The sequence below is a fragment of the Cynocephalus volans genome, chromosome 3 (genome assembly GCF_027409185.1).
Source record: "Cynocephalus volans isolate mCynVol1 chromosome 3, mCynVol1.pri, whole genome shotgun sequence".
Taxonomy (NCBI): domain Eukaryota; kingdom Metazoa; phylum Chordata; class Mammalia; order Dermoptera; family Cynocephalidae; genus Cynocephalus; species Cynocephalus volans.
The window spans coordinates 170,433,875-170,460,127 of NC_084462.1; the positions used below are offsets into that span (position 1 = coordinate 170,433,875).

At 48.4% G+C, this 26,253-nt stretch overlaps 1 protein-coding gene across 5 annotated transcripts in view; it reads right to left on the reverse strand.

The window, feature by feature from the left end:
* The window catches only part of TTC7B (tetratricopeptide repeat domain 7B), a 267,108-nt gene extending 241,975 nt beyond the window's left edge, over positions 1 to 25,133 (reverse strand). For all 5 annotated transcript variants that reach the window (XM_063088953.1, XM_063088950.1, XM_063088949.1 and 2 more), the window contains exon 1: positions 24,913 to 25,133. In XM_063088953.1, coding sequence (XP_062945023.1) covers positions 24,913 to 25,033 — 121 coding nt within the window. In that variant the 5' untranslated portion in view covers positions 25,034 to 25,133. The remainder of the gene's footprint in view (positions 1 to 24,912) is intronic.
* Positions 25,134 to 26,253: the final 1,120 nt, after the last annotated feature.

Sequence of the window (26,253 nt, forward strand, 5' to 3'; positions counted from 1 at the left end):
GCCAAGAATACTCTACCCTGCAAGGCTATCCTTCCGAAATGAGGGGCAAATAGTATATTTCTCAGACAAACAAAAACTGCGGGAGTTCACTACCACATGACCACCCTTACAAGAAATCCTCAAGGGAGTACTGGGTTTGGTTCCTGAAAAATAACTACCACTGCCATAAAAACCCAAGAAAAATCTAAACCCGCTAGTATAATAAAAATGGCATTCATGAAGAGAAAACAAGCTAACAAAAGCACTATCTACAACCTAAGGAACCAACAAACACAGAAACCAAACAGTAAATCAGAAAGCAAGGAACAAAAGACACCTAAGACAACCAAACAACCAATAAGATGCTAGGAATAAATCAAAACCTTTCAATAACAACTCTTAATGTAAAAGGCTTAAATTCCCCAATCAAAAGACACAGACTGGCTGACTGGATCAAAAAGCAGGACCCAACTATATGCTGCCTACAAGAGACCCACCTCACCCATAAAGATTCACACAGACTAAGAGTGAAAGGATGGAAAAAGATTTACCATGCAAACAGAAAAGAAAAACGAGCTGGAGTAGCTATTCTTATATCTGACAAAATAGACTTTAAACTAAAAACCATAAAAAGAGACAACGAGGGACACTACTTAATGATAAAAGGACTGATCCATCAAGAAGACATAACAATCATAAATATGTACGCACCCAATGTTGGAGCAGCCAGATTTATAAAACAAACTCTATTAGACCTAAAGAAGGAAATAGACACTAATACCATAATAGCAGGGGACCTGAACACCCCACTGTCAATATTAGACAGATCATCTAGGCAAAGAATCAGTAGAGAAACACAAGATCTAAACAAGACTCTAGACCAATTGGAATTGGCAGATATCTACAGAACATTCCACCCAACAACCTCAGAATATTCATTCTTCTCAGCAGCACATGGATCATTCTCCAGGATAGATCACATATTAGGTCACAAATCAAGTCTCAATAAATTCAAAAAAATTGGAATTATCCCATGTATCTTCTCAGACCACAATGGATTAAAACTAGAAATTAATAACAAACGAAACTCTGGAAACTATACAAACACATGGAAATTAAACAGCATTCTACTTAATGACATATGGGTCTAAGAAGAAATCAAGCAGGAAATCAAAAAATTTATTGAAACTAATGAAAACAATGATACATCATACCAAAACCTCTGGGATACTGCAAAAGCAGTATTGAGGGGAAAATTTATTGCATTAAACGCTCACTTCAGAAGAATAGAAAGATGGCAAGTGAACAACCTAACACTTCACCTTAAAGAACTAGAAAAACAAGAACAATCCAAACCTAAAGTTAGCAGACGGAAAGAAATCATTAAGATCAGAGCAGAACTGAATGAAATTGAAAACCAAAAAACAATTCAAAAGATCAACGAATCAAAAAGTTGGTTTTTTGAAAAGATAAATAAAATTGACAAACCATTAGCATGGCTAACAAAAAAAAGAAGAGAGAAGACTCAAATAACAAAAATTAGAAATGAAAAAGGCGATATTACAACTGATTCATCTGAAATACAAGGAATCATTCGAGACTACTATAAACAACTATACGCCAACAAATTTGAAAATCTGGAGGAAATGGATAAATTTCTGGACACACACAAGCTCCCAAAACTGAACCGTGAAGACGTAGAAAATTTGAACAGACCAATAACAATAAAGGAGATTGAAGCTGTTATCAGAAGGCTCCCAACAAAGAAAAGCCCAGGACCAGATGGATTCACAGCAGAATTTTATCAAACATTCAAAGAGGAATTGACACCGATTCTTTACAAACTATTCCAAAAGATTGAAACGGACGCAAATCTCCCAAACTCATTCTATGAAGCAAACATCATCCTGATACCAAAACCAGGTAAAGATATAACCAAAAAAGAAAACTACAGGCCAATATCCTTGATGAATATAGATGCAAAAATCCTCACTAAAATACTAGCAAACAGAATACAGCAACACATACGTAAAATTATTCATCACGATCAAGTGGGATTCATCCCAGGGATGCAAGGTTGGTTCAACATACGCAAATCAATAAATGTGATACACCATATTAATAAACTCAAACACAAGGACCATATGATCATATCTATAGATGCTGAAAAAGCATTTGATAAAGTTCAGCACTCATTCATGACAAAGACCCTCTATAAGTTAGGTATAGAGGGAAAGTATCTCAACATAATTAAAGCCATATATGCCAAACCCACAGCCAATATCATCCTGAATGGGGAAAAGCTGAAAGCTTTTCCTTTAAGAACAGGAACTAGACAAGGATGCCCACTCTCACCACTCCTATTCAACATAGTGTTGGAAGTACTAGCCAGAGCAATCAGAGAAGAGAAGGAAATAAAGGGCATCCAGATTGGAAAAGATGAAGTTAAACTGTCCCTGTTTGCAGATGACATGATCCTATATATCGAACAGCCTAAAACCTCTACAAAAAAACTCTTGGAATTGATAAATGATTTCAGCACAGTAGCAGGATACAAAATCAACACACAAAAATCAGTAGCATTTCTTTTCTCCAATAGTGAACATGCAGAACGAGAAATCAAGAAAGCCTGCCCATTTACAATAGCCACCAAAAAAATAAAATACTTAGGAATTGAGTTAACCAAGGAGGTGAAAAATCTCTATAATGAGAACTACAAACCACTGCTGAGAGAAATTAGAGAGGATACAAGAAGATGGAAAGATATCCCATGCTCTTGGATTGGAAGAATCAACATAGTGAAAATGTCCATACTACCCAAAGTGATATACAAATTCAATGCAATCCCCATCAAAATTCCAAAGACATTTTTCTCAGAAATGGAAAAAACTATCCAGACATTTATATGGAACAATAAAAGACCATGCATAGCCAAAGCAATGCTGAGCAAAAAAAATAAAGCTGGAGGCATAACACTACCTGACTTTAAGCTATACTACAAAGCTATAATAACCAAAAGAGTATGGTACTGGCATAAAAACAGACACACTGACCAATGGAATAGAATAGAGAATCCAGAAATCAACCCACACACTTACTGTCAGCTGATCTTTGACAAAGGCACCAAGCCTATTTACTGGGGAAGGGACTGCCTCTTCAGCAAATGGTGCTGGGATAACTGGATATCCATATGCAGGAGAATGAAACTAGATCCATACCTCTCGCCGTATACTAAAATCAACTCAAAATGGATTAAGGATTTAAATATACATCCTGAAACAATAAAACTTCTTAAAGAAAACATAGGAGAAACACTTCAGGAAATAGGACTGGGCACAGACTTCATGAATACGACCCCAAAAGCACGGGCAACCAAAGGAAAAATAAACAAATGGGATTATATCAAACTAAAAAGCTTCTGCACAGCAAAAGAAACAATTAACAGAGTTAAAAGACAACCAACAGAATGGGAGAAAATATTTGCAAAATATATATCTGACAAAGGATTAATATCCAGAATATATAAGGAACTCAAACAACTTTACAAGAAGAAAACAAGCAACCCAATTAAAAAATGGGCAAAAGAGCTAAATAGGCATTTCTCTAAGGAAGATATCCAAATGGCTAACAGACATATGAAAAAATGCTCAACATCACTCTGCATCCAGGAAATGCAAATCAAAACCACATTGAGATACCATCTAACTCCAGTTAGGATGGCTAAAATCCAAAAGACTGTGAACGATAAATGCTGGCGAGGCTGCGGAGAAAAAGGAACTCTCATACATTGTTGGTGGGACTGCAAAATGGTGCAGCCTCTATGGAAAATGGTATGGAGGTTCCTCAAACAATTGCAGATAGATCTACCATACGACCCAGCTATCCCACTGTTGGGAATATACCCAGAGGAATGGAAATCATCAAGTCGAAGGTATACCTGTTTCCCAATGTTTATCGCAGCACTCTTTACAATAGCCAAGAGTTGGAACCAGCCCAAATGCCCATCATCGGATGAATGGATACGGAAAATGTGGTACATCTACACAATGGAATACTACTCAGCTATAAAAACGAATGAAATACTGCCATTTGCAACAACATGGATGGACCTTGAGAGAATTATATTAAGTGAAACAAGTCAGGCACAGAAAGAGAAATACCACATGTTCTCACTTATTGGTGGGAGCTAAAAATTAATATATAAATTCACACACACACACACACACACACACACACACACACACACACACACAAAAACCGGGGGGGGGTGGAGAAGATATAACAACCACAATTATTTGAAGTTGATACGACAAGCAAACAGAAAGGACATTGTTGGGGGGGAGGGGGGAGGGAGAAGGGAGGGAGGTTTTGGTGATGGGGAGCAATAATCAGCCACAATGTATATCGACAAAATAAAATTAAAAAAAAAATAAATAAAATAAAATAAAAATAAAAATAAAAATAAATATTAGTGGACTCTTTTAAGAAATAATGAGGAAGTATTTATTTAGAACTCAACAATTCCTTTAGATCCACTTTCGTTTCTTTTTTCTCATTGATACTTATTAATAAACTTATTAATACTATATCAGAGCAATGCTGCTCAGCTGAAATACCTGCAAGCCACATATGTAATTTAGAAATTTTTAGTAGCCATATTTAAAAACAAAAAAGAAACAAGCAGAATTAATTTTAATAATATATTTTATTCAAGTAGATATATCCAAATATTATCAGTTCAACATGTAATCAATATTTTTAACACATTAATGAGATATTTTACATTATTTTTTCATATTAAGGTTTCCATATCAGTGTGTATTTTATACTTACAGCACATCTCAATTCAAACCTGCCTCATTTCAAGAGGTCAATAACTACACATGGCTAATGGCTATCATACTAGACAGGAGAACAATCACTGTTTATAGAAGTATGTCTAAATATTTATCTTTATATCTGTCTATGTCCCTATAAAGATGTCTAAACTGATTATCATTTAGTGTAAACTACAGGAATTTCTGAATGATAGGATTTGAGATAATTTTCAAATGCTCATCTTTGTAGTTTGAATTATTTATATTGAACAGAATCAGGCAGGGAACAGAAGCAGGAGATCAAGACCCCTGCCACCTGCTGTAGCCGTGGGAGGGGAACACATTACTTACCTGCTGGAAGCATCAATTTCCTGTTTATAATATGGGAACAATAACCTACCCTAGCTAATGTGCTCTCAGCGGGAAAATGCTGTGGCCCAGAGTGACCACACCTCTCAGCTGGGCCTTAGAGGATAAGTAGGGCCTGGACTGGCAAACCACAGAAGGAAGGGCAAACCAGGCTGAGGGAACAGCATAACCTAAGCAACAGTGCAAACGCCAGGAAGGCACTGAGAAAAAAGTAGCAAGACAAGAGGGTATGGGTAGGCGAGCACCAAGACAAGGCTGAGAATCAAGCTGGGATCAGAACAAGGAGACATTAACGGATCCCCCCATCCCCACGTCCCTGCTCAGCCCATCAGCACAGGACACTGTCCACAGCCCTCAGCATGGAGAGCAGGCCCTAGCTCACTCTCCACACATGCCAGCCTGGCTCACTCCTCCAAGCCTCCGGAATGCTTTGGCATCCCGAGGACACCACTCACCGTTACTTGGTAAACACCTACTAATATTTCAAGGGCCACTGACCTCTCCCCCTGTGTGCCTCATCTCAAACCACCCCCAGCTGCCCAGGAGCCTTGAGCTCCCCAGCCTAGGTGTTTATTTCTGTCTGCCCTTGTGTGTTGCTTATGTTTGAATCCCAGGGCCGAGCACAGAGTTTGGTGCAGAGTCAGTGCTCAATACACAGTAAACTAATTTGGTGACGGGCAAAGGCATCTGAACTACATCCTCCAGTCCCATCCAGATGATACATGAGCAGAAGTGCTACATGCCGTTTCTGTGCTGTGCCCTGAGAGGGAACGAGCAAGCCCTCCAGTCCCTTTGCAACGTGCCCCACAGGCTAGAATGTGGCTGTGCAGAAAGAGATGGCATGTGCACCTGAGACCATGAGATGGAAGCCACAAGTTGAGGATGGTAGAGCAGCAACACGTAAGGAACTGTGGTCCCCAATACCCAGGAGCTGCCACCAAGCCCTGGGCTGCTAATGATCAATTACTTCATGAGAGTGAAACATAAATTCCATCTGGCTCTTGCTTAAGTCACTGCTATTCCCCCGCTCTTACAGTGGCCAAACTGATATTCTAACTAGATCTCCCAAACAAGAAACAAGCTTCAAGTTGAGAACTACTATCTGCAAACACCTGACCAACACCCATCTCCAAGATCACTGGTTTCCAAACAATTCCACAGAACCCAACTGAGGGCTTCTGTAGAATCCCCAGATCCTTACCTTCTGTTTCATTGATTTTACATGCTAGGCTTGCTAAATTTTTATTGACAAAGGATCTCATGGTTAAAGAGAAGTGTAAAAACTGCTACCTGAGTGCTATGCAGGATTCACGTCCTTTGTGTGTCTGACTTCCGGACACTGGGGGAATGCACCATGTCTTGATGCCAAGATGTGGAGAGAGCCCAGCTCCATCGGGACAACCGGTGGAGGGAGACGCTAGAAGAGGTTCAGCAGAGAGAAAAGCTTCCCTCGGATTTAGGGAACATAGTTCCTTCCCTCATGGAGGTCCCAGTGTCTCAGAACGACTCAACATGATATGGGCTCTAATGAAGATGTATACAGTGTTGAATGGGTGGGAGACAAGGAGACAAAGCTTTCACCAAGAACATGACAGGTATGTGTCTGCAAAGTGGAAAATGTGGGGAAAGGCATTCCAGGCAGAAGGAACAGAATATGCAAAGGCACGACACAGCCTAGTCGCTTAGGGAACTCCAAGTAGTTTGTTAGAGCCAAACTATGAAGCGCTGGGAAAGAAAGAAGTGAACGGTGGGGGGTTCTTGCCAGGTAGACAAGGATCAGCTCCTCACTTCCAGAAGGAGCTGCACACTCCAAGCAAAGAGCTTACAACCTAATTTGAAATTTAACACAATGGCTGCAAAACCACTTTTGAAATTTCTAGGCACCAATATAATCCCCCAAGCAAATTATGTTTCCTTTGTTCCCCTTCAAAAAAAAAAGGTGAATTCCCTGCCACTCACTCCCCCAACCAGAAGGTCTGAGATACTAAAAACATCAAGAGATCATGCCAAAGAAATCATACAGAGACTGCAAGACTCAGTCCTGATAACAGAGGGGTGATGGGTGGTGTGACCGACAGTCCGTGAGCACTGTCTGCACTTGTCAAGTTCCCAATTCAGAATCCACTAGCAACAAAAGAAACAAATGTCACCTAACCAGCTTTTATTGCCCAATAATGTGACAGTAACGTGCCAGAACAGTGAGGCAGGAGGAAAAAAAATGGCACCCCAGGGCATAAAAGAAAATTAATTCTGGATAGATTAAAGAATTAAATATAAAATAAAATAGGATTGAAACATTAAAAATAGACTCACTTCCAGCCAAGACAGAGTAACAGGGGCCAAATTTACCCTGCCATCTGAAACAACCACCAAAACAAGACAGAATATATGAAAGAAAAAGTTTTCAAGACGTTGGGATCAGGCAACAAAGGACAGTGATTCCTGAGGGCTGCGTAACACACAAGGTAAGCCCTGAGACTGCCTTGAGAGTTTCCAGGTACAACCCAGGAGGGGGAACCTGCAGAATTCCGTGCATGGAAGACTTAAATCTGAGCACCTCTTCCCGCACTTCCACCAGGCAGCGTCGCGCACAGCTGGGCGTTCCACGGCTGCAGGTGGATCAATGAGACTGCAAAGTGGGGCCAGGCATGTGGTTTCCAGAATGGAGAAGCCCAGGCAGTACAAGGAGGAGGAAAGAGGTTTGGCCTCAGGCAGCCCTGGGCTTGAATCCCGGCTCTCTCACCAGTTGTGCGGCACTGGGCAAGATACTTAACCTCTCTGAGCCTTAGTTTCCTCACCTGGTTACTGAGAGGATTAGAGATTATATATGTAATACATATGGTATGAAGCAGGTGCTGCATAACTATCAGCTGCTTTCACTGTTGTTTTCTTTCATTTAGGATTTACTATTTCCCAGACAGTTATGTTAGATTTTAATCTATGACACACAATCCCTGTGCTCAGGAGACCTGCACTGCAGCAGGAGGGTATGGCTGACATGCAACATTCAGTAAAAGCCCAGACATACTGAGCTCTTACTAAGTGCCATGCAGCGTGCTAAGCAGTTTACAGGATCCCGATAGTTGTGAAAACACTAGGATGTTGACACTATCATCTCCAGGCAGGAAAGGGGAAGCAACATGTCACAGTGCTCGTTTACGCTGGAGCTGGGATTTGAACCCAGGCAGTCTTCCTAAACTGTGTGTCCACCAAGCCAGGCACAAACCACTTGGACGTCCCCATCCAGAAGGTGCTCCACTTCCCTCCCAACCAGCTGTGTGACCCTGGCCAAGTCACTTAACCCGTCTGCTGCAGGTGCTGGACAGGTGGTTTTGGAGTCCCTTTGCAGTCCACCTGCTAGGATTCCCCAGGGAGGAGTGAAGAGGGACTCAGGGCTGCCCAGGGCTGTGAGTGAGGCTGTGGGAACCAGCTCCTTAGTGACTTCTATAGAGATGACGCCTGAAGCTGAACACAGACCACTGGTGAAAACCCTCACTGAGAAGAGCACAAGGAATTAACTCCTCACATGAGGTCCTGTCTCTACACAGAAAATCCCATGAGCCCACAGCTGGCGCAGTCCAATGCCCAGGGTCATGCGGCCTCCCTGCCTCCCCCAGGAGTGGCCTTGGCCTCCTGAAGTGACTGCCCCTTCCTCACAGCTCCTCCCTTACAGGATAAACAGCTGACGAGCACAGATCTGATCAGATGGGAAAGAAAAATCTTAGGGTTTCTTCTCTATTCCTGGGAGTACTTGATGCCAAACATAAAATCTCAGCAACTCGGTTTATATGTCAGTAGAGAAGCATTTAGGTCTATTCAGACCATTCCTGCTGTGGCTGGCATCCAAGAGGAAAAAACAAACCCCTATTCAAGTAGGAGCAGGTTCTTTAGTGTCCCCTTTGTTATACAGCAAAAGCTGCCAGTTCTCCATTTCTTCAATCTCAGAACTACCTAAGTGGGTTCCATCCCTTTGTTTATCTGGCTTCTTGGAAGTCCCAGGTAACTCAGCATGTGCAGTACTTATGATCCCCCTGCCTCCAAAGAGTGTTGACAGCAAAAGACACTATCGTATAGTGTTGGTAGCAATATAAATCAGCTTGAGAGTCTCCAGGGGGATATTTATCAATTTCTACAAAACAATTTATACACCTTTATATTTATAAACAACTTTATATTACAAATTTATAAAACAACTTATACACCTGCACCATCTGATCCAGAAATTCCAGTTTTAGGAACTTATCCCATAGATACACTCACTCTTGAGCACAAAGTCGTACATATAGGGGTGTTTACCACATACAGCCCTACTGGTAATAGCAAAAGATAGAAAACAACCGATACAGTCCTTGGCAGGAGACCCGTGTAAATGAATTATGGTGTACGCCACGTGATGGGACAGTGGGACAACAGAAATCTGACTTCAGGGTGGCCCCACTGCACAAATGGCCCATGCCTTCACGCTTCCTGAATCCACTTAAGCGGTGGCCTCTGACTGACAGGACAGTAGCTGATACACACAGAGGCTAAGAAAAGGGCTTGCTCATGTCTTCTCCCCTCTTGCTTCTCTGTGACCACCAGGTGAACATGCTTGGACCTAGCCTAGGCCAACCTGCTGAAGGACAAAGGCCAAGTGGAGCAGAGCTGAGCTGTCTTGGCCAAGGCTCCAGCCACAGCGAGAGCCCGGCCGAGAGCAGAGTAGCAAAGTCAGCAAGCAAACCCTCAGCTGGCCACGGACGCAGGAGCGAGCCCTGGCAAGCCCAGAATCATGGAAAACAATAGCAGGTGGCTGTTTAAGGCACTAAGTTTCGGGATGGTTTGTTACACAGCAATGGCTAACAATCTCAAAGATGGAGAGAAGGCTGACAAATGCAAACACAAAAGAGGGTGAGCAGTATGTCGTTACTGTGTGTAAAAACAACAACACACTTTCCTGTAAATGTATGGCTGTACAGACTATTTCCGGGAGGACCCCCAGGAAAGTCCTAAGAGAGGTTGTTTCTGTGAAGGGAGCGAGAGGACACAGAGACGACGTAGGCAGGGCTCACTTCTCATTAAACGCCCTTCTGTATGACTTGACGTGTTTTACCATGCACATTCATTACGTATACAAAACACAAACCAGTTCCTTTAAAAAAGAAGAAAGATGATGTGCGCTACAGGGTGTTCCGAATCTAGAGAGGTGGGACTGGCCGCCCATGGAGGTGTTCCCGCCACCTAGTCCATCACCTCAAGTCAAGTGAAGGCCTTTTACGTCTTCGGTCACTACCAAGCACCCACCTCCCATTGTCCCTGGGCTGGCAGCCTCTCACGCTCACACGTTCCAGGTGTTATGGATTGAATGTCCCCAAAAATTCATTGTAACTTGACCCCCACCAGAACAGAGTTGAGAGGGTTGGAAATCTGATTATGGGATTGGAAAGGTGGGGCCTTTAAGAGGGTATCGGATCGTGAGGACTATGCCCTCATGAACGGATTAACCCATTCATGGAGTAACGGGCTGATGGTTTAATGGGTTATCAGGTAGTGGTTCTGATAGCTTTATAAGGACAGCAAGTGAGCACATTAACTCTCCTGTTTATTCCATTCTCACCGTGTGATACCCTCCCTGGTCACCACAGGACCCTGTAGAGAGTTCCCACCCAGATCAAGGCCCTCACCAGATGTGCCCTCTGGATCATGGACTTCCCAGCCTCCAAAACTAAGAAATAAACCTCATTTCTTTATACATTACCCAGTTTCATGTACTCTAACATAAGCAACAAAAACAGACCAATACACCGAGTCCTCAGCATCCTTCTGAGGCCTTGGCCATCTGTCTCACCCAAGGGTGCCTGGACAGGCTGTGACATGCTACCATCTCCTGCCAAAATCCCAGGCATCCTTTAAGACACCTTTCATGTCAACCTGGAGCAGCTGCCCCCAGCTCCCTCGGCCTGAACTAATCATGTTCCTAGCAGCCAGCACCTGGCAACTTACAGCTGTGAACAGACAGAGGTCTCTGCCCTCGGGGAGCTTACGTTCAAGACAGGGAAGACAAAGAGATAAACCGGAAAAGGGCCAGATAAGCTAAGAGATGTGCAGAGAATTAAATCAGGGGGGCATGGCAGCAAGTGACTGGTGGCTACTTCAGACTAGGTGGTCAGATCAGGGAAGGCCTCTCTAAAGGGGGTGTTTGAGACTTGAGACTTGAATGATGAGACAGTCAGTCATGCATCAGGCAGGGAGTGCATTCCGGGAGAGGGAAGGGCTCATGGAAATGCCTGGAAATGCCCTGAGGTGGGAACCCCGCTAGAGTGTTCTAGGAACAGCAAGAAGGCCAGCATGGCTGAAGTGGAGGAAGCAAAACTGCAGGTGGGGTACAGGCAGCCTGTGCTGGGGAGTCTGGATTCATCCCAAGTGCAACTGGGAGTCTTTGAGGGTTTTTAAACAGGTGGATGAAACGCTCTGTGGAGAATGGACTGGGGTGGGCGGATAGAAACAGGATAGAAACAGTTAGAAGGTCACTGCAGTAGTCTGGTGAGGGTGAAAGCGACTTGAACAAGGGATGAAGAGAGAAATAGTGCAGAAAGGGAGAAATACACTGAGTGAGGACATAGTCTGGAGGTAAAATAAACAAGACTTTCTAATGGATTAGGCTGGAGGCATGGTACACAGAACAACAGCTCCCAAAGATGTCCACATCCTAGTCTCTGGAACCTGTGAACATGTTATCTTACATGGCATTAGAGACTTGCAGGTGTGATTTAGTTAAGGATCTTGAAATAGAATTATTCTGGATTATTTGGGTGGGCCCATTAAGTAGGAAGTCGGAAGGTCAGAATCAGAGGAGGAGATAAGAGGACAGAAGCAGGGAGAAAGACTGGAGAACACTAAATGATGGCTTAAAAGATGGAGGATGGAGCCATGAGCCAAGCAATGTGCGTGGCCTCTAAGAGCTGGGAAAGGCAGACACAGATTCTTCCCTAGAGCCTCCAGAAGGAACACAGCCCTGCTGACACTTGATTTTAGCCCAGTAAGACCCATTTCCAACTTCTGACCTTCAAAACTCAAAAGATAAATTTGCTTTATTTTAAGCCAGCAACCACAGCAAACTCAGAAATAAAGGATAAGGAAAGAAAGGGATTAAAGATAAATCTTAGATTTTTGTTTGCACTATGGAGTGCATGGTGATACCATTTTCCCACTTACTGAGGTAAGGAGGAATAAAACCATGAGTTCTGTTTGGTCAAGTTAAAGGTGAGATGACATTCAATATCCAAGTACAGAAATCAAGTCCAGATCAGAGCTAGAGGAGACCGAGCGGGAAGGACCAGGTAAGAGAACGCAGGACCACGTCTGTTACAGAAACCAAGACTCGGGAGTGTTTCTGGAAAGAGGGAGTAGTCAAGTGGGTTAAAAGCAGCTGGAACATCAAGTAAGATAAGAGCACAGTCTTAATCATTAGACTTGGCAACACGGAGGTCATCAGAGGGTGACCCTGACATGAGTGGTCTCAATGGAGTGCGGGGATAGGAGCCCCCCTACAGTGGGCTGCTGACGGACAGTCTTTGAAGAGCCTTGCTGAGAGAGGGAACAGAGCGGGGCCAGTAAGGAAGTCAAGGACATTTGTGTGCTGAAGGCAATGATCCAGGAGAAAGAAGAGAATCTGCAGCAGCAGAGTCCTGAGAAGGTAACAGCAGAAGGGATTCCGAGCAGAGGTGAGGGGTGTTGCCTCTGAGAGGAACTGAAGCTTCCACGCAGTTATGAGAGGGAAAGCTGGTAGATTTGGGAACTGTTTTTATTTCCTCAATAAAGTATGAGGCAAGGTCACAAGGTAGGAGCGAGAGGGTGTTTGATGTCTTCGGTTATTGTTTGCAAGTGCTCGGCAGGGCTGACAGGTTTTCTCCAGCAGCATGCAGTCGCACAGGTGCAGGCATGGACAGGCAGAGAGGAGGGTTTAACCAGAGCAGGGCCACTGCCATGCAGCAGGCTGAGAAGAGAAGGGCATATGCCACTACCAGAAAACACGAATTAGTTGACCCCAGACCTGTGTTAAAATGTAAGCCGTATCATGTACTCTTCCCCTCTGAACTCTCCCATGGCTCCCCTCTCCCCCAACGTGAAGGTCAAAATACTTGTAACTTGCCACCTTAGCTCTTACCTGCATCCTATCACTCTCACATTCATGCTGTATCTCCAGTGCATGGCGCACAGTAGGTACTCGGTGGAGTACCTACTGAGATTTCTGGAATGAATCGATGAATTCATTGATTCATGAAATATGAAATTCATGAAATATTCATGAAATATGCCTCCCCTTCATGGACAGGGCCCAATCGGTTCCTTGGTCTCAGGAGACTCTGCTCCCCAGTGGAGGGAGGGCCGGCACACAGGCTGGCCCATGACTGTTGAGATCCAGGCCTTGCCATTTCTGCCTCAGGGCTCCCATCGCTTCCTTCCCCATCCCCTGACTATCTTTGTTTAAACTATGACCCAGTTCAGAGGGCCTGGCTACTCTTGACTGAAAAGCAAAGATGGCAAAAGTCAAAGATTCAGGTCCCCAAAAGAAGGTGGCAGAAACAATATTCTGGGAAAAGCTTGGTAGTCAAAGTCCAGGCTTCATGCCAAAGCCTCCTCCCCACATCCACACACAGAGCAGAGCCAAAAGGACAGGATGGGAGAGCAAAATGTGGGAGAAGACAGACTTCTACTGCACTGGCAGAATAAGTGAGTCTACTGACCCCCCCACACACACACTCTTTCCCTAAAGAAACCCAACCTAAGAAAAGAAAAGGTAACTTGAAAGTCCTTAGTTCAGAGTTGGTTTGGCCTGTCCTCAGAGCTCAGCAGGGCAGGAAGTGACTTTGACAGGGCAGGGGACGTTATCAGGGCAGTCCAGAAGGCCTGGAAATGGCCTCTCAGGAAGCCAGCTCCACACAGACAAGTTAAGCACACACCCACACAGAGTCAACAAGCATCTCCAGAGGCAGAGCCCCAGTCCAGCTGCTGCCCTCAAGGAGCACTGTCTGAAAGGAGACGGGTGCCACCAAGTCCTGGCAAAGTGGTGTGGGAAGACCACCAAGACGCTCAGAGAGAGACCAGGCTGGGCCTGAGGAACTTCTCCACGTGAGGCAGGACTTCTCCACGTGCCACTCCAGGCAGAAAAGGGACTCGACACAGTTGAGTGTGGTAGGGCAGAGGTAGGGAGGGGGTCCATAGGGTGTGGGGCCAGCTGTGAAGGGTCTCAGAGACCCACTTCCCCAGGCCTCCAGGCCAAGACTCAGTGGTGAGTAGACTCCCTTGGCCTGGTGGGCCAGGGAGGGGAAAGTGGCATTTGCTGTAGGTGCCTGGGCCTGGCACCCCCAGCAGTATCACCTTGTCAGTACTGAAGAGAAAATACTGCTTCTTGTTAGGCTTAGAACCTGCAAGGGCCAGAGAGGGCAGTTCCTCAGGGAGCCAGGCCTCACAGCAAAGGGGTTGAGCCAGTCCGTATGTGGAGAGAGAAAAGTGACAAGGAAGGCAGCGGAGGGGACCTGGAACCCTGATGCATCCTGGGAAAGGCTGCTCAGCAAGTACCCACTCTGTAGTTCCAGAAAAGCCACAGGAAGGGAAGGTTATGGGCATTCAGTCAGCCCTAACATCCACCCTCAGCTAGAACTCGCCCAGAGCCCCAGGAGGGCAGGGCCACATACCACATTCACCCTAGGAATGACCCCAACAGTCTTACACGTGGACCTGGTCTCAGGTGAACGCTCCCTCCCCTGGGCCTCCATAGCTCTCGTCTCTCTACCGCTCCCAGCCCTGACATAGGTCTGCTAAGTCTCTACGTCTATACTTGAGCATGAGGATGGGTTTTTGAGATCATTCCAGGTCCTCAGAGCAGTGGATGGCACACAGTAGGTGCTCAGGACATGTTTGAAGGGTCAATGAATCCAAGTAAACTCAAGGGCAGAGGCCAAGCTGTTGGCTGAATAATTAACCAAGGACCAACTGTGAGCCAGATGCTGGTATTGGTGCGCAGGTCACAGCAATGGACAAATCCGGCAAAAAGCACTGTCCTCGTGGGGCTGACAGCCGGGTGGTCACATTCCTCTCTGTATCCCTGTCGTTGCACCCACACATGCTGTGCCGGGCTCACTAACGTGCTGAATGAATGGCTGCAGGAGAGGACTGTGGAGTCTGTCGGGAGCGGGTTGAAGCCCTAGTGCTGCACCCACCAGTCTGTGACCTGCTACCAGGGACTGTCTTCAGCCTCAAGCCTTAGTCACAATTTAGTACAGCAGGAACACCCCCACAACTGCCGCCTTGTTACATCTGCTATCACTGCTGTTATTGTCATCCTCCTGCTCCCAGAAGAACTGAACGTCTGGACCTTTCTATCCTCCTTCCCACACGACACTCCTGATTCGGTCAGGCTGCTTTTGGATGATGCTGGTGCCAGAAAGTGCATTATCTCATTGACTCTTCAAAACAACCTTTGAGTTAAGGAGTGAGGCTCAGAGAAGCTGAGAAACTCCCCCAAGGCCAGACCAGCAATAAGTGTCCCAGAACCAGGATCTGAATGTGAGTCCAAGGGCAAAGCCCACTACCTTCTCCTGCACCAGGGCTCCTTTCCCCTTTGCTAGAATACCTCCCTCCACCTGATAGGGTGAACTACTGCCCTGCTTGCCCAGGACTGAGGAAGTTCCTGGGACTCAGGACTTTCAATGCTAAAACCAGGAAAGTATCAAGCCAATTGGGATGAGTAGGCCACCCTAACCTCACCGCCCTCCCCAAGATCCTCCCCATAGTGCTCTGCCAGGCCTTTCCCATAGCCCCCTAAGTCCACCCTGCCCTCAGCCCTCCAGGAACACAGCTGCACCATGTCGTGCAAGTGATGCTGTCATTGTTCTCCTTAGGCTGAAGGGTCACATTCTGTCTCACTATTTGTACACAATCATGTCTAAAGTCTGGTCCTGAAACTCCCTGTGCCACAGTCACCTGGGGCACTAGTTATAATCCTGCTTCCTGAACCCTAACTCTAACCCCACTACGACCTCTTGAAGCAGAAGCTCGGGCCTGGCCAGGGCATCTGAGTTGCTAACAAGCCCCCAGGTGATGCTGCTGCCTAGGGAGTGAGTGACTGTCCTCAATTTTAAGCCTCCTGGGGTTGGTGACCTGCTCACTCTAGCTCTGCTGATGCTCCTCTTTCACCTGGTGCTGTACCTACACACAGTAAGCGCTCATTAAATGCTAACCATTGTGGTTCAGAGCAGGGGCTTACACACCTGCCTACTCCGACAAACACAGAGGCTCTGTTTAAAAATGCAGATTTCTAGTCCCTACCTTGGTCCAAGAGAATCACCACCCCCAGAGAAGACATCTGGGAATCTATAACGTCCAGGGTCCCTTACTTTAGCACTACCCAGACTGTGTCAGCGACCAGCAGCATTGGCACCACCTGGGAGCTTGATAGGAATGCAGAACCCTGAGCCCAGTCCCAGACTCGCTACATCAGAACCTCTGGGAGTGGGGTTCTGCCATCTGGATTCTAACGAGCCATCTCGATGACTCTTTGACCCAGCCAGTTTAGAAAAGTGTTTATGTAGTAGAAGAATAATGGAACTAGCCAAAAGTGGGCTAGAACCCAGTTCAGTTACCATCTCCGAGCCATAGTCTACTCATCTCCTGAATAAGAATAATGACCCCCGACTTCATTTGCTTGTTGTGATGATTAACTGAGATTCGTGTAAAAATTCATGCCCAGAATTGGGCACACAGGAGAAGTCCAAGAAACGTTGTTCATTCTTCTTCCCTCCTGGCACTGTTTTAACAGCCAGGAAGTGAGGAAACTAAGGTTTCAGAGATTTTTGAGCCATGTGCACAAGGTAAAATGCATGTGGATTCTGAGCCAGGCCTGGTAGGCCGCTGAAAAAACCACAAGGGCTCCTCTGCTTGGTTCTGGCATCTCCAGCACCTGCCACAATGGACAAGCAGGGACAGACCAAGCCTAAGGGTGGCAGGGCTGCAGCCACTTCATTCGGTTTCCCGTGGTTGTGGCTGTCCTTCCTGTTTCATATGGAAGCCTGTTTGCCAAACACTGCTCATCCCTGTCTTGGTGGCTGATGGGGATGGTTTTAAGAGGTCTCAGGAAACCTCTGCCCTCTTCCTGGGCAGAAGGGAAACACTGGCTTCCACAAATGCAAAGGCCTGCAACCCTCCACATCTGCCAAGCACGAGGTCAACCAGAGGGGCAGGAATCCACCCACGTGAGGCCAATGAGAACCAGGAGCAAAGGCCATTCCCGAGTGCCCAGTGCACAGCTGGCCAAGCAGATGGGCACAGGCGTACTGTGGTGAGGAGGCGTACCAGTCTGAATGCCTGCAGCACCAAGTAATAACCAGACACCCAACTCATTGTAGTATCAACAGGAGGGGACTTCTTATCTCACAGAACAGGAACTACAGAGAAGGGCTGCTTAGGGCTGGGGCCACCAGCAGCAGCTCAGCAACATGATCATGGGCCTAATTCTTCCTGTCTCTCTGTGCCACCACCCTCCATGGGTCACTCCTGGGCCAGGTGCCCTCACGGCCACAAGACAGCAGAAGCTCCAGGTCTCAGAGGCATGAACAACAATTTCCAGGGGAAGAAGAGAACTCCTCCTTCCCTCTTAAGCATGTATGTTGCTTGTCAGCATGAGGAAATCGTTTCCAGAAGCCGCTCCACCAAGCAAATGCCTCCTGGTGTCTCACTGGCCTGAACTAAGTCACATGCTCATGCCTCAACCAATCACGGGCAAAGAAGCAAATCTACTGGGGCAAGGGCCCACCCACAGTGAAACACATGGCACAGGGAGGGACTCATAGCTGAACAAGACTGGGGCTCAGTGGGGAAGGAGGAAAGTGGGCGGAGGTGGAGAATGCTGGACTGACAACCAGGAAGCCTCTGGCTGGCCCCACCTCACGTGACCCCACCAGCCCCAAAGGCAAACACCAGTCCTCACAGGACACCACTTCTCAGGGGCAGAGTCATCTCTTACACTTTGGCCCTCACGTCCACTTTGGAAGACCCTTAGCCTTCCTTCCTTAGGTCTGTTCCAGTGCTCAGTGCCTCGAGTCTCAGAAGTCTGTGGGCCAATCCAACACAGCACAGAGTACATGCTATGAGCCTGACTCCATCAGAGGGGGCCATAAAAGCAGAACCATGGCCCTCAGGCTTCTAGAAGCTGACCACTTGGTGAAATGACAAGGCACACACCAAGATAGGCCATGTAGAGGAGGAAAACCGCCCTGAGCTGAGAGATGGGAGATGGTAGCACCCACTACCACCACCGGCAGACAACAGCTGAATCTAGAGAAGGCTTACTCTGTGCAGGCACTATGTGCTAAGCACATTCAGGCATTTTGGGTTTTTTCTCATTTGGTTCTTACAACCACCCTACAAGTTTGGCACTATTACTACAGGTTCATAACACCTTATCTATCATTTCTGAAATCCAAAAACCAAAAGTTGGTTTTTGTTGTTATTCATTTATTGGGCAGCAAAACCTCCACTAAACCAATGTGAGGCTATTTATAGTCTCTTTGTCCTTTTTGCAATGATTGTTCATAGGTTTTGATGCAGAAATACTGACGTGTTTTATCATGAAGTGCTGTCTCAGACCACACTGAGAGTGTCACGTATACGTATCATATTCTGAAAAATTCTGCATTTTGAAACACATCTGACTTCAAGAAAAAAAGGGGGAGGAGTTCAGAAAAAGGACTGTGGATGTGTGTCACCAGCCACAGGCGGGGCTTCGCCAGGTGAAGTAAACCTCTTCGTTAGGGAGCAGCAGAACCACACTATGAACTCAAGCAACTGAACTCCGAGGCCAGCGCTCTCACTCGCTCTACTTGCTTCTGCCACTCGCTGGCTGGTGACTTTAAGAATGACACCTCCCTCTCTAGGCCTGTTTTCTCATCTGTAGATGGGACTAGATCAATGGGTTTCAGAGTGTTTGTTTTCATAAGTATATTAGCCCTTCCCGCAAAGGAAACCTTAAGGAAAAGTGTACCTGCTCCAGAGAGCGAGGCCTGCCCTCCCAGCCACCAGGCCCCTACAGCATGTTCCCAGAGGGGTTCCTGGACAGCACAGTTTGAAAACTGCTACACAACATGATCTCTAAGGTCTTACCTGGTTCTAACACTGTGTGGTTGTCTTCTCTGAGGCAAACAGCTTTTTCTGTGATGGAAAGACAGCTGGGAGGAACTTGAACCAGATGTTGACAGATGAGTATGTTTTTGATCTGCAGAGAGGATTCCAGAGCCAAATAGCAGGAGCAAAGGTGGAAAAACAATAAGCAAGGTGTGTAGGAGGGCCCAAGAGGCCAAATATTCAAGGGATGTTGGGGGGAAGAGGGCAGTGCACCAAGGTGATGGGAGGACATGCTGGAAGGTTGGCCAGATCAAGCCGATGAATGGCAGGAACCCTCCTTCCTCCCAACTCAGAGCCTGAAAAGTCCTCCAGGCATGCAGCCAGGGGAAGAGCTGGTACCAGCCCTACTGTGTGCAGCCACAAGAAGTCAAGGCCCTTCTGCCTTGACTACAGCAACCATAAGCCACATGTCTAGTTCAGTGCCATCAATCCATTAGTGTCAAATAAGTGAAACTTTAGAATCCAAAAATCAGGACATATGGTCTGCCACAAAGGTGTGTCCTTCAGAGGACAACAGGACAGAGTATTTGAAAGCAGAACAGCTAGCCTAAGAAGGCCAGTAAGGAAAGCGAACGGAGGTCTCACTAGTGTCCTTCCCCACCTTCCAGAAGCAGTTTGACTCCCTGAGATCTGTTGTGCCCCAGGAATGTCCCAAGAAGCCATTCCTAGACAACAGGGCCACCTTCTCATCCCACAGCAGACCCTCAGTTAAACCTCAGCCTTGTTTCCAAAGAAGACCCAGCCAGGGGCCAGCCTTGGGGACCACTCCAGCCCACCACTGACCCTCCCCCTCCTGGGGAAGGCTGCAAGGTCTGAGTGAGACTGGGGCGCAGTCCAGGAGCTCAGCCCTCCCCCACAAGGGGAGCCGCAATGCTGTGCATGCACTTCCTCCACGCAATGCTGTGCATGCCCTTCCTCCACGCAATGCTGCGCATGCCCTTCCTCCACGCAATGCTGCGCATGCCCTTCCTCCACGCAATGCTGCGCATGCCCTTCCTCCACGCAATGCTGTGCATGCCCTTCCTCCACGCAATGCTGTGCATGCCCTTCCTCCAAATGACAGGAGGAGCAGCTGCTGGCAAAGGCAAGAACTTCGCTCCCATTCAACATCACCAAACTTTGCCCCAGAAATGTACTGTGTTTCAGGCACCATTTCTCTACCTAGCCATCGCCAAGAGGTAATCAAAATGCCTCAAAATCGTATCCAATCTCTCTTAAAGGAGAAACCACCACCTGGGGCCTAAGTGTTGAGAACAAACTTGGTGACTGAGACGGCCTAAGAAGATTAACAGACTGGGGAAAGAGGAGAAGCTGACGCTGCCCCAGAAAGGGGAGCGGCTGTCTGCTGGGGCTGGCACAGGCCTCCCAAGCGCCTGTCCCTGTCACCGAAATATGCGGAGCTTCCACCAGGCAGTAGCTCAGGTGTGTCCTTTCTAGGTCTCCCACTCTTTTTCCCCAGCCAGGTTGATGTCCAGGACTCAAGCTGCCTTGTCCAGGGTTATGCTGAGTCCACAGGAAAACCAACAACAGAATCTGCCACGTACCAACCATATGTCAATCTGCCATACATCAACCCATTGCATGCTCATGCCCACCCTAGTGGAGTAGGCATTGTTAACCCTGCCTTCCCGATGAGGAACGGCAGGATCCGAGAGGGTAAGTAACTAGCTCGAGGTCACCCAGCTAGCTACAGGGCAAGTCTGAATTTTAGCCCAGGTGCCAGATCACTACAATTTCACACACAGCTGTGAACCTCGCCATTGGGAGCCTGGAGGGTAACATTCCAGGGAGACAGGGCAGCTAGGTCTGTCCTCCCAGGGCCAGGACTGACCTGTGAGCCAACGAGAAGCCAATGTGTGGTTCTCTACCTTTACCCCAGCTCCAGGACAGGCTGCCCCATGTGGGCCCAAGAGTCCACATTCCTCCTGTGTTCCCAGGTGATATCTGTGCTGCTGAACTGGACCACACTCCAGGTAGCAAGACCCTAGACTTCAGTGGAATTTTCTCACACCACCCTTACTTTACGTGATCACTGTCTCGCTGGGACTCACCAGGGCCTAGCATAGAGCTATCAAGACATTTTGGGTTTTTTTGAGATGGAGCGATTAAAATGGTGACTACGGTCGGGTATGAGGTAGAAGACATGTTTCAGAGTTCTGTTTTCAACTTGGCATTAGCCCTTTTCTTCCTTATCCACCTCTTGGCAAAATGTCTAAACCAATTTATCTCAAAGGAGCCAGGCTGGAGCAGCAGCTCCATGAGTGTCCACTATTTAGAGTCCTTCATGGGGAGGGGCTGCCACGCTCCCTGCGGGGAGGCTCGCTGCAGGACGGGGCGTTGAGAATGAGTGATTCCTCTGCTCAGAACCCTCCCCTGACTCCCACCTCTCTCAGGTAGAAGCCAAAGCCCTAACCACAGCCTATGAGGCTCCAGCTCCAACAGGTCTGGCCCCAGCACCCCTCTGCCCTTGAGGTCTCCTCCCTAGGACATGCTCCTCCACCTTCTCAGGTCTTATCTCAGATGCTGCCTTCTCAGTGAGGCCTTCTCGGCCAGGTCCCTGCGCCAACTACCCCCACCCCACTCCCAAAGCGCCTTTTCTCCTTCCCTTCTTTATTCTTCGGACAGCACTTACCACAACCTGACATTCCATAAATTTTGCTTAATGACTTATTTCATGTGGCTTCATGAGGGCTAGTTCGGGGGGGGGGGTGTCATTTTTGTCTGTTTTGTTCACTAGTATATCCCAGGGCCTAATACCATGGCTAATACATATCAGGTACTGAACATTTGTGAAATGAATGAACGAACGAATGAATGAATGCAGGGCTTGCCTACTAAGGTGTCAGGCTCTGTGGCTAGCCCTGGGAGACATTAGGTCCTTTAATCCTTATAACAGCCCCTACAAGGCAAGTCTTTTAATCCCTATCCTAAAATGAGGAAACTGAAGCTGGGTGGTTAAGTGATTTGGCCAAAGTCACAGAGTCAAGAAGTGGCAGAGCCAGGAATCAGGCCCCAGTCTGGCTGGTTCCAAAGACTGCTCTTTTCTGCCTGTGGCTGCCTTAAAGGTAACTCTTCTTATGACAAAAATGACATTAACCTGCTTTCCTGATTCTAAGGACCAAATGCTTTAACTTAAGGATTTTGCCAGATCTGCCCAGAACTTGTGCTAGTGCACTGAGAGAAGGTTTAAAGGGGAGCTAGTGACCCCAAAGCCAGGAAGAAGTCCCACTACCAGCCCAAGGGAGCCCCCATCAGCCAAAGGAAGGAGAGGACCCTCCTTCAAACACTTCTTTGAACCCCAAAGGAGAACATAATAATTCTGGTTTTGTTTCATCTTTTTCTTTTCTTTTCTTTTTTTTATCTTCTTGAGCAATCTCTTTGACCTTTTCAAGCCTGGGTAACTGTTTGCCATTAACGGCTATTGCTCACCATGTGAGTTTCTGGGACAAAAATCTATCTCCTGTGAGTTTCCCACAAGTGAATTTGCACAGACCCACGGACCATCGTGCCCTGCACACCCCACCCCATCCCCAAGTCCCATTCATGACTACAGTTTAGGCCTCAGGGACCAGGCCCTGGAAAGAGAGCTGAGCCTGCAGGGGCCGTGAACGTGAGCCGGACAGGCCCATGCCACCAAAAGCCCACCTGTCCTCTCATGCCAGGGGCCACTGTAGCTTGAGCTCCCTGCTCTTCTCCTGCCCATCATTCTCAATCACATTAACTCATCTGTTTTCCTGAAATCACTTTTCACTTTCTGAAGCTACCCTGTTTATTTATTTCCACATTTGCTTATTGTCTGTCTCCTCTGAGGAGGGTGAGTGCATGAGGGCTAGGGCTTGGTTAGAGCTATTCACCACTGTCTGTGACTGGCACAGGTGGGCATGCAAATATTGGTTGAATGAATGAGCACAGAAAACAGGAAACAAGTGGATTCAGAAGGAAAAATAGGGGCCGAGCCCGTGGCGCACTCGGGAGAGTGCGGCGCTGGGAGCACAGCGACGCTCCCGCCGCGGGTTCGGATCCTATAATATAGGAATGGCCGGTGCACTCACTGGCTGAGTACCGGTCACGAAAAAGACAAAAAAAAAAAAGAAAGAAAAGAAAAAAGAAGGAAAAATAGGAGGCCCACAAAAGAACTGCACAGAAGGTATGATTATGCCTGCACAGCAGGGAAGTGCCAAAGTAGATCCAGGACTGTCCAACTCCAAGAAGAAAAGAGAAAATACTTCAGGTAAGGAAAGATGAAGCCAGAGGACAAGCCAGTGAGTCTTACAAGGAGGGAAAGGTCAAGCTGCCTTTGGGACCCAGAGGACTGAACACCTTGTCCTCAAATGCTGACTTAACAGAAGAGAGTCAACATTTTCCACCAAGCTGAGCCCAGACAGGGTCTGCGCTTCTTCCATGCTCCTGGCATCATCGTGGCACCTGCATTCACCCAAAAAATACCCACCCAAAGCAAGGTACCATAGTTCAGAGTGTGCAAAACCAAGGTCTTACTTCCAGGTACTACTACCATATAAGACACAAACATAAACCATTCTTGATGAGGACACGTGATATCTCTCTCTGTTTCTGGATAGTTTCAAGTGAGATGGTTGAAAATAGTGCAGATGTCCTTTCCTAGAGCAGTGTCATTCATTCACTCACTCTTTCATTCATTTGTTCAGCCAACATGTGCTCACCCAGCCTAGGAAACCAACAATGAAATAAAACAAAACCTCTGCCCTCCCGCCAGCCTACTGGTGCCTGCGGTTTTGGCGGGTATTAAGAGACAAGCAAATATTAAAGATATTTACTTCCAAAACAAATAAGGCCACGTGGAGCTGTGCACTGGAATTGGATTTTGGAGGCAATTTTTATTCTATTGGGTACAGGAACCAAATCACTCAACGGGGTCATGGACCAACTCCAGGCACCAGGCTTCAACTCAGAGGCTTCCTCAGCCCCCTCCTTAACCAGGCACCAAGCCCCTCACCCACCCAGCTCCATTTCTCAACATTCTTCAATCACATCCCCACCTCTCTCCACAGTATCCTCCCTCCTGACTCTCTGACTCTATTTCCCCTATATTCCCAACCCTGACCTCTCTAGCTCCGCAGCCTTGACACGCTACCCTCTGAACCCCAGGACACACACCCCGAGTCTGCGCTTCCACCTGAAGCCCTTTAACACCATATGTTTACCAACCATACTTCCCAGGGGTCTCTGTTCAACACCCGCATTCACAGGACCCCGTTCAGTACACCCATGTCCTAAGGGCGCCCCCACCCCATCAGCTCCAACTTCTCAGGAGCCCCAGGCCAGCCCGTGAGCCCCTGGAGTCCCAGCAGGGCGGCCCATCCGTGAGACCCCACGCCCCTGACTCCGCAGAAGCCCGCCCTGCACGGCTGAACCCTGGGACGCCGCACAACCCCTCGCCCCCGGACCTCCCCACCGCGTGGCTCCGGTGGACCCCGGGCTCCCCGAGGCCTCGGCCCCGCGCGCATCCCCTGGGCCGCGGCACCCTCGCGGCCCGGCCGCGCCCCTGCCCGCGCCCCGCGCCCGCTGCGTCTCGGGGTCCCGGGCGGAGGCCGCGGCGGCCGGTGCGTACCGTTGGCGATGAGCTTGGCCGACAGCTGCTTGACGAGCTCGGGGATCCGCTCCCACTGGCCCTCGGAGCGGCAGCGCTCGATCTCCGTCTCCAGCCGCGAGCCCGCCTTCTTGGTCGCCATCGCGCGGCCCGGCCCGGCCGCCCGCAGGCCCCGCAGGCCCCGCCGCCGCCGCCGGCTCGGGCTGGGGCTCCCGGCTCCGCGGCGTAACGGGAGCGCCGGCTGGGGAAGGGGCGGGGAGGCGGGCGGCGGCGGCGGGCGCGGCGGGGCCCCGGGCGCCGCGAGGAGCGGCCCCTGCCGGCCAGGGCCGGAGCTACAGCGCGGGCCGGGGGCGGGGGCGGGAAGAAGGGCGGGGTGGGGTGGGGGCAGGGAGTCGGGGGCGCCTGGGGCCTGGGTGGAGACCCGAGGGGGGGCGGGGCGGCGGAGGGACGTGGGGGCGGGGGCGGGAGGAAGGGCGGGGGGGGGGGCAGGGAGTCGGGGGCGTCTGGGGCCGGGGTGGAGACCCGAGGGGGGGGCAGGGCGGCGGAGGGATGTGGGGGCGGGGCTAGGGGTCTGGGAAAGGATCGGGAGGAGACTACGGAGAGGCTGGGAGCGTGGGGGCCCCTCAGGAATAGGGCCAGGCAAGGGCAGTGACCGCCGGGAAGGTCACCGGCCAGGCAGGGCTAGAGCGCCTGGGCCGAGGGGGAGGCCTGCCCGAGCATGTCCTGCCATCTCGGGTTGCATGTGAATCCCTCCGGGCCCGGATTGGCCTGTGCCCCTCGGCAGGCTCCCCTCTGCCCCGGCAGCCTTCGCCCCCACCCAGCCAGGGGTGGGCGGAGACATGCATCTCAGGCAGACACAGCTCCTGCCAGGGTTCCATAAATGTCTGTGTGAATTGAGCCAGGCAAGGACGGCTACCAGCTCAGATGCCAGCTCCCTTGCCCTCTGAGGAGAGTGCAAAGTCACCAGTGGGGGTTCTTTGTCTTGGCCCTGTAGACTGAGCTGAGGCAGGTGTCGGAGCTGTGCCTTCTCTCACTGATGCAGCAACTATGTAGCGATCACCTCCTGCGTTCTAGGCACTGGTTTAGGTGCTGGGGATACAGCCGTGAACTGAAAAGACAACATTCTTGCCTTGATGGAGCTTACATTCCAGTCAGGGGAGTAACTAAGCAAAATAAAGTAGGAAATTAGAAGGTAACAACGACTATTGGAAGAAACAGAGCAGGACCCAGTGAGCAGGCTAAAGGAATGTTATCCTTCCAGCAGGGAGTGGGGGTGTTGCAATTTTAAATGGGTTGGTCAGAGATGGCCTCACTGAGATGACATTTGACAAAGACTTGAAGAACGTATGAGAGAGCCATGAG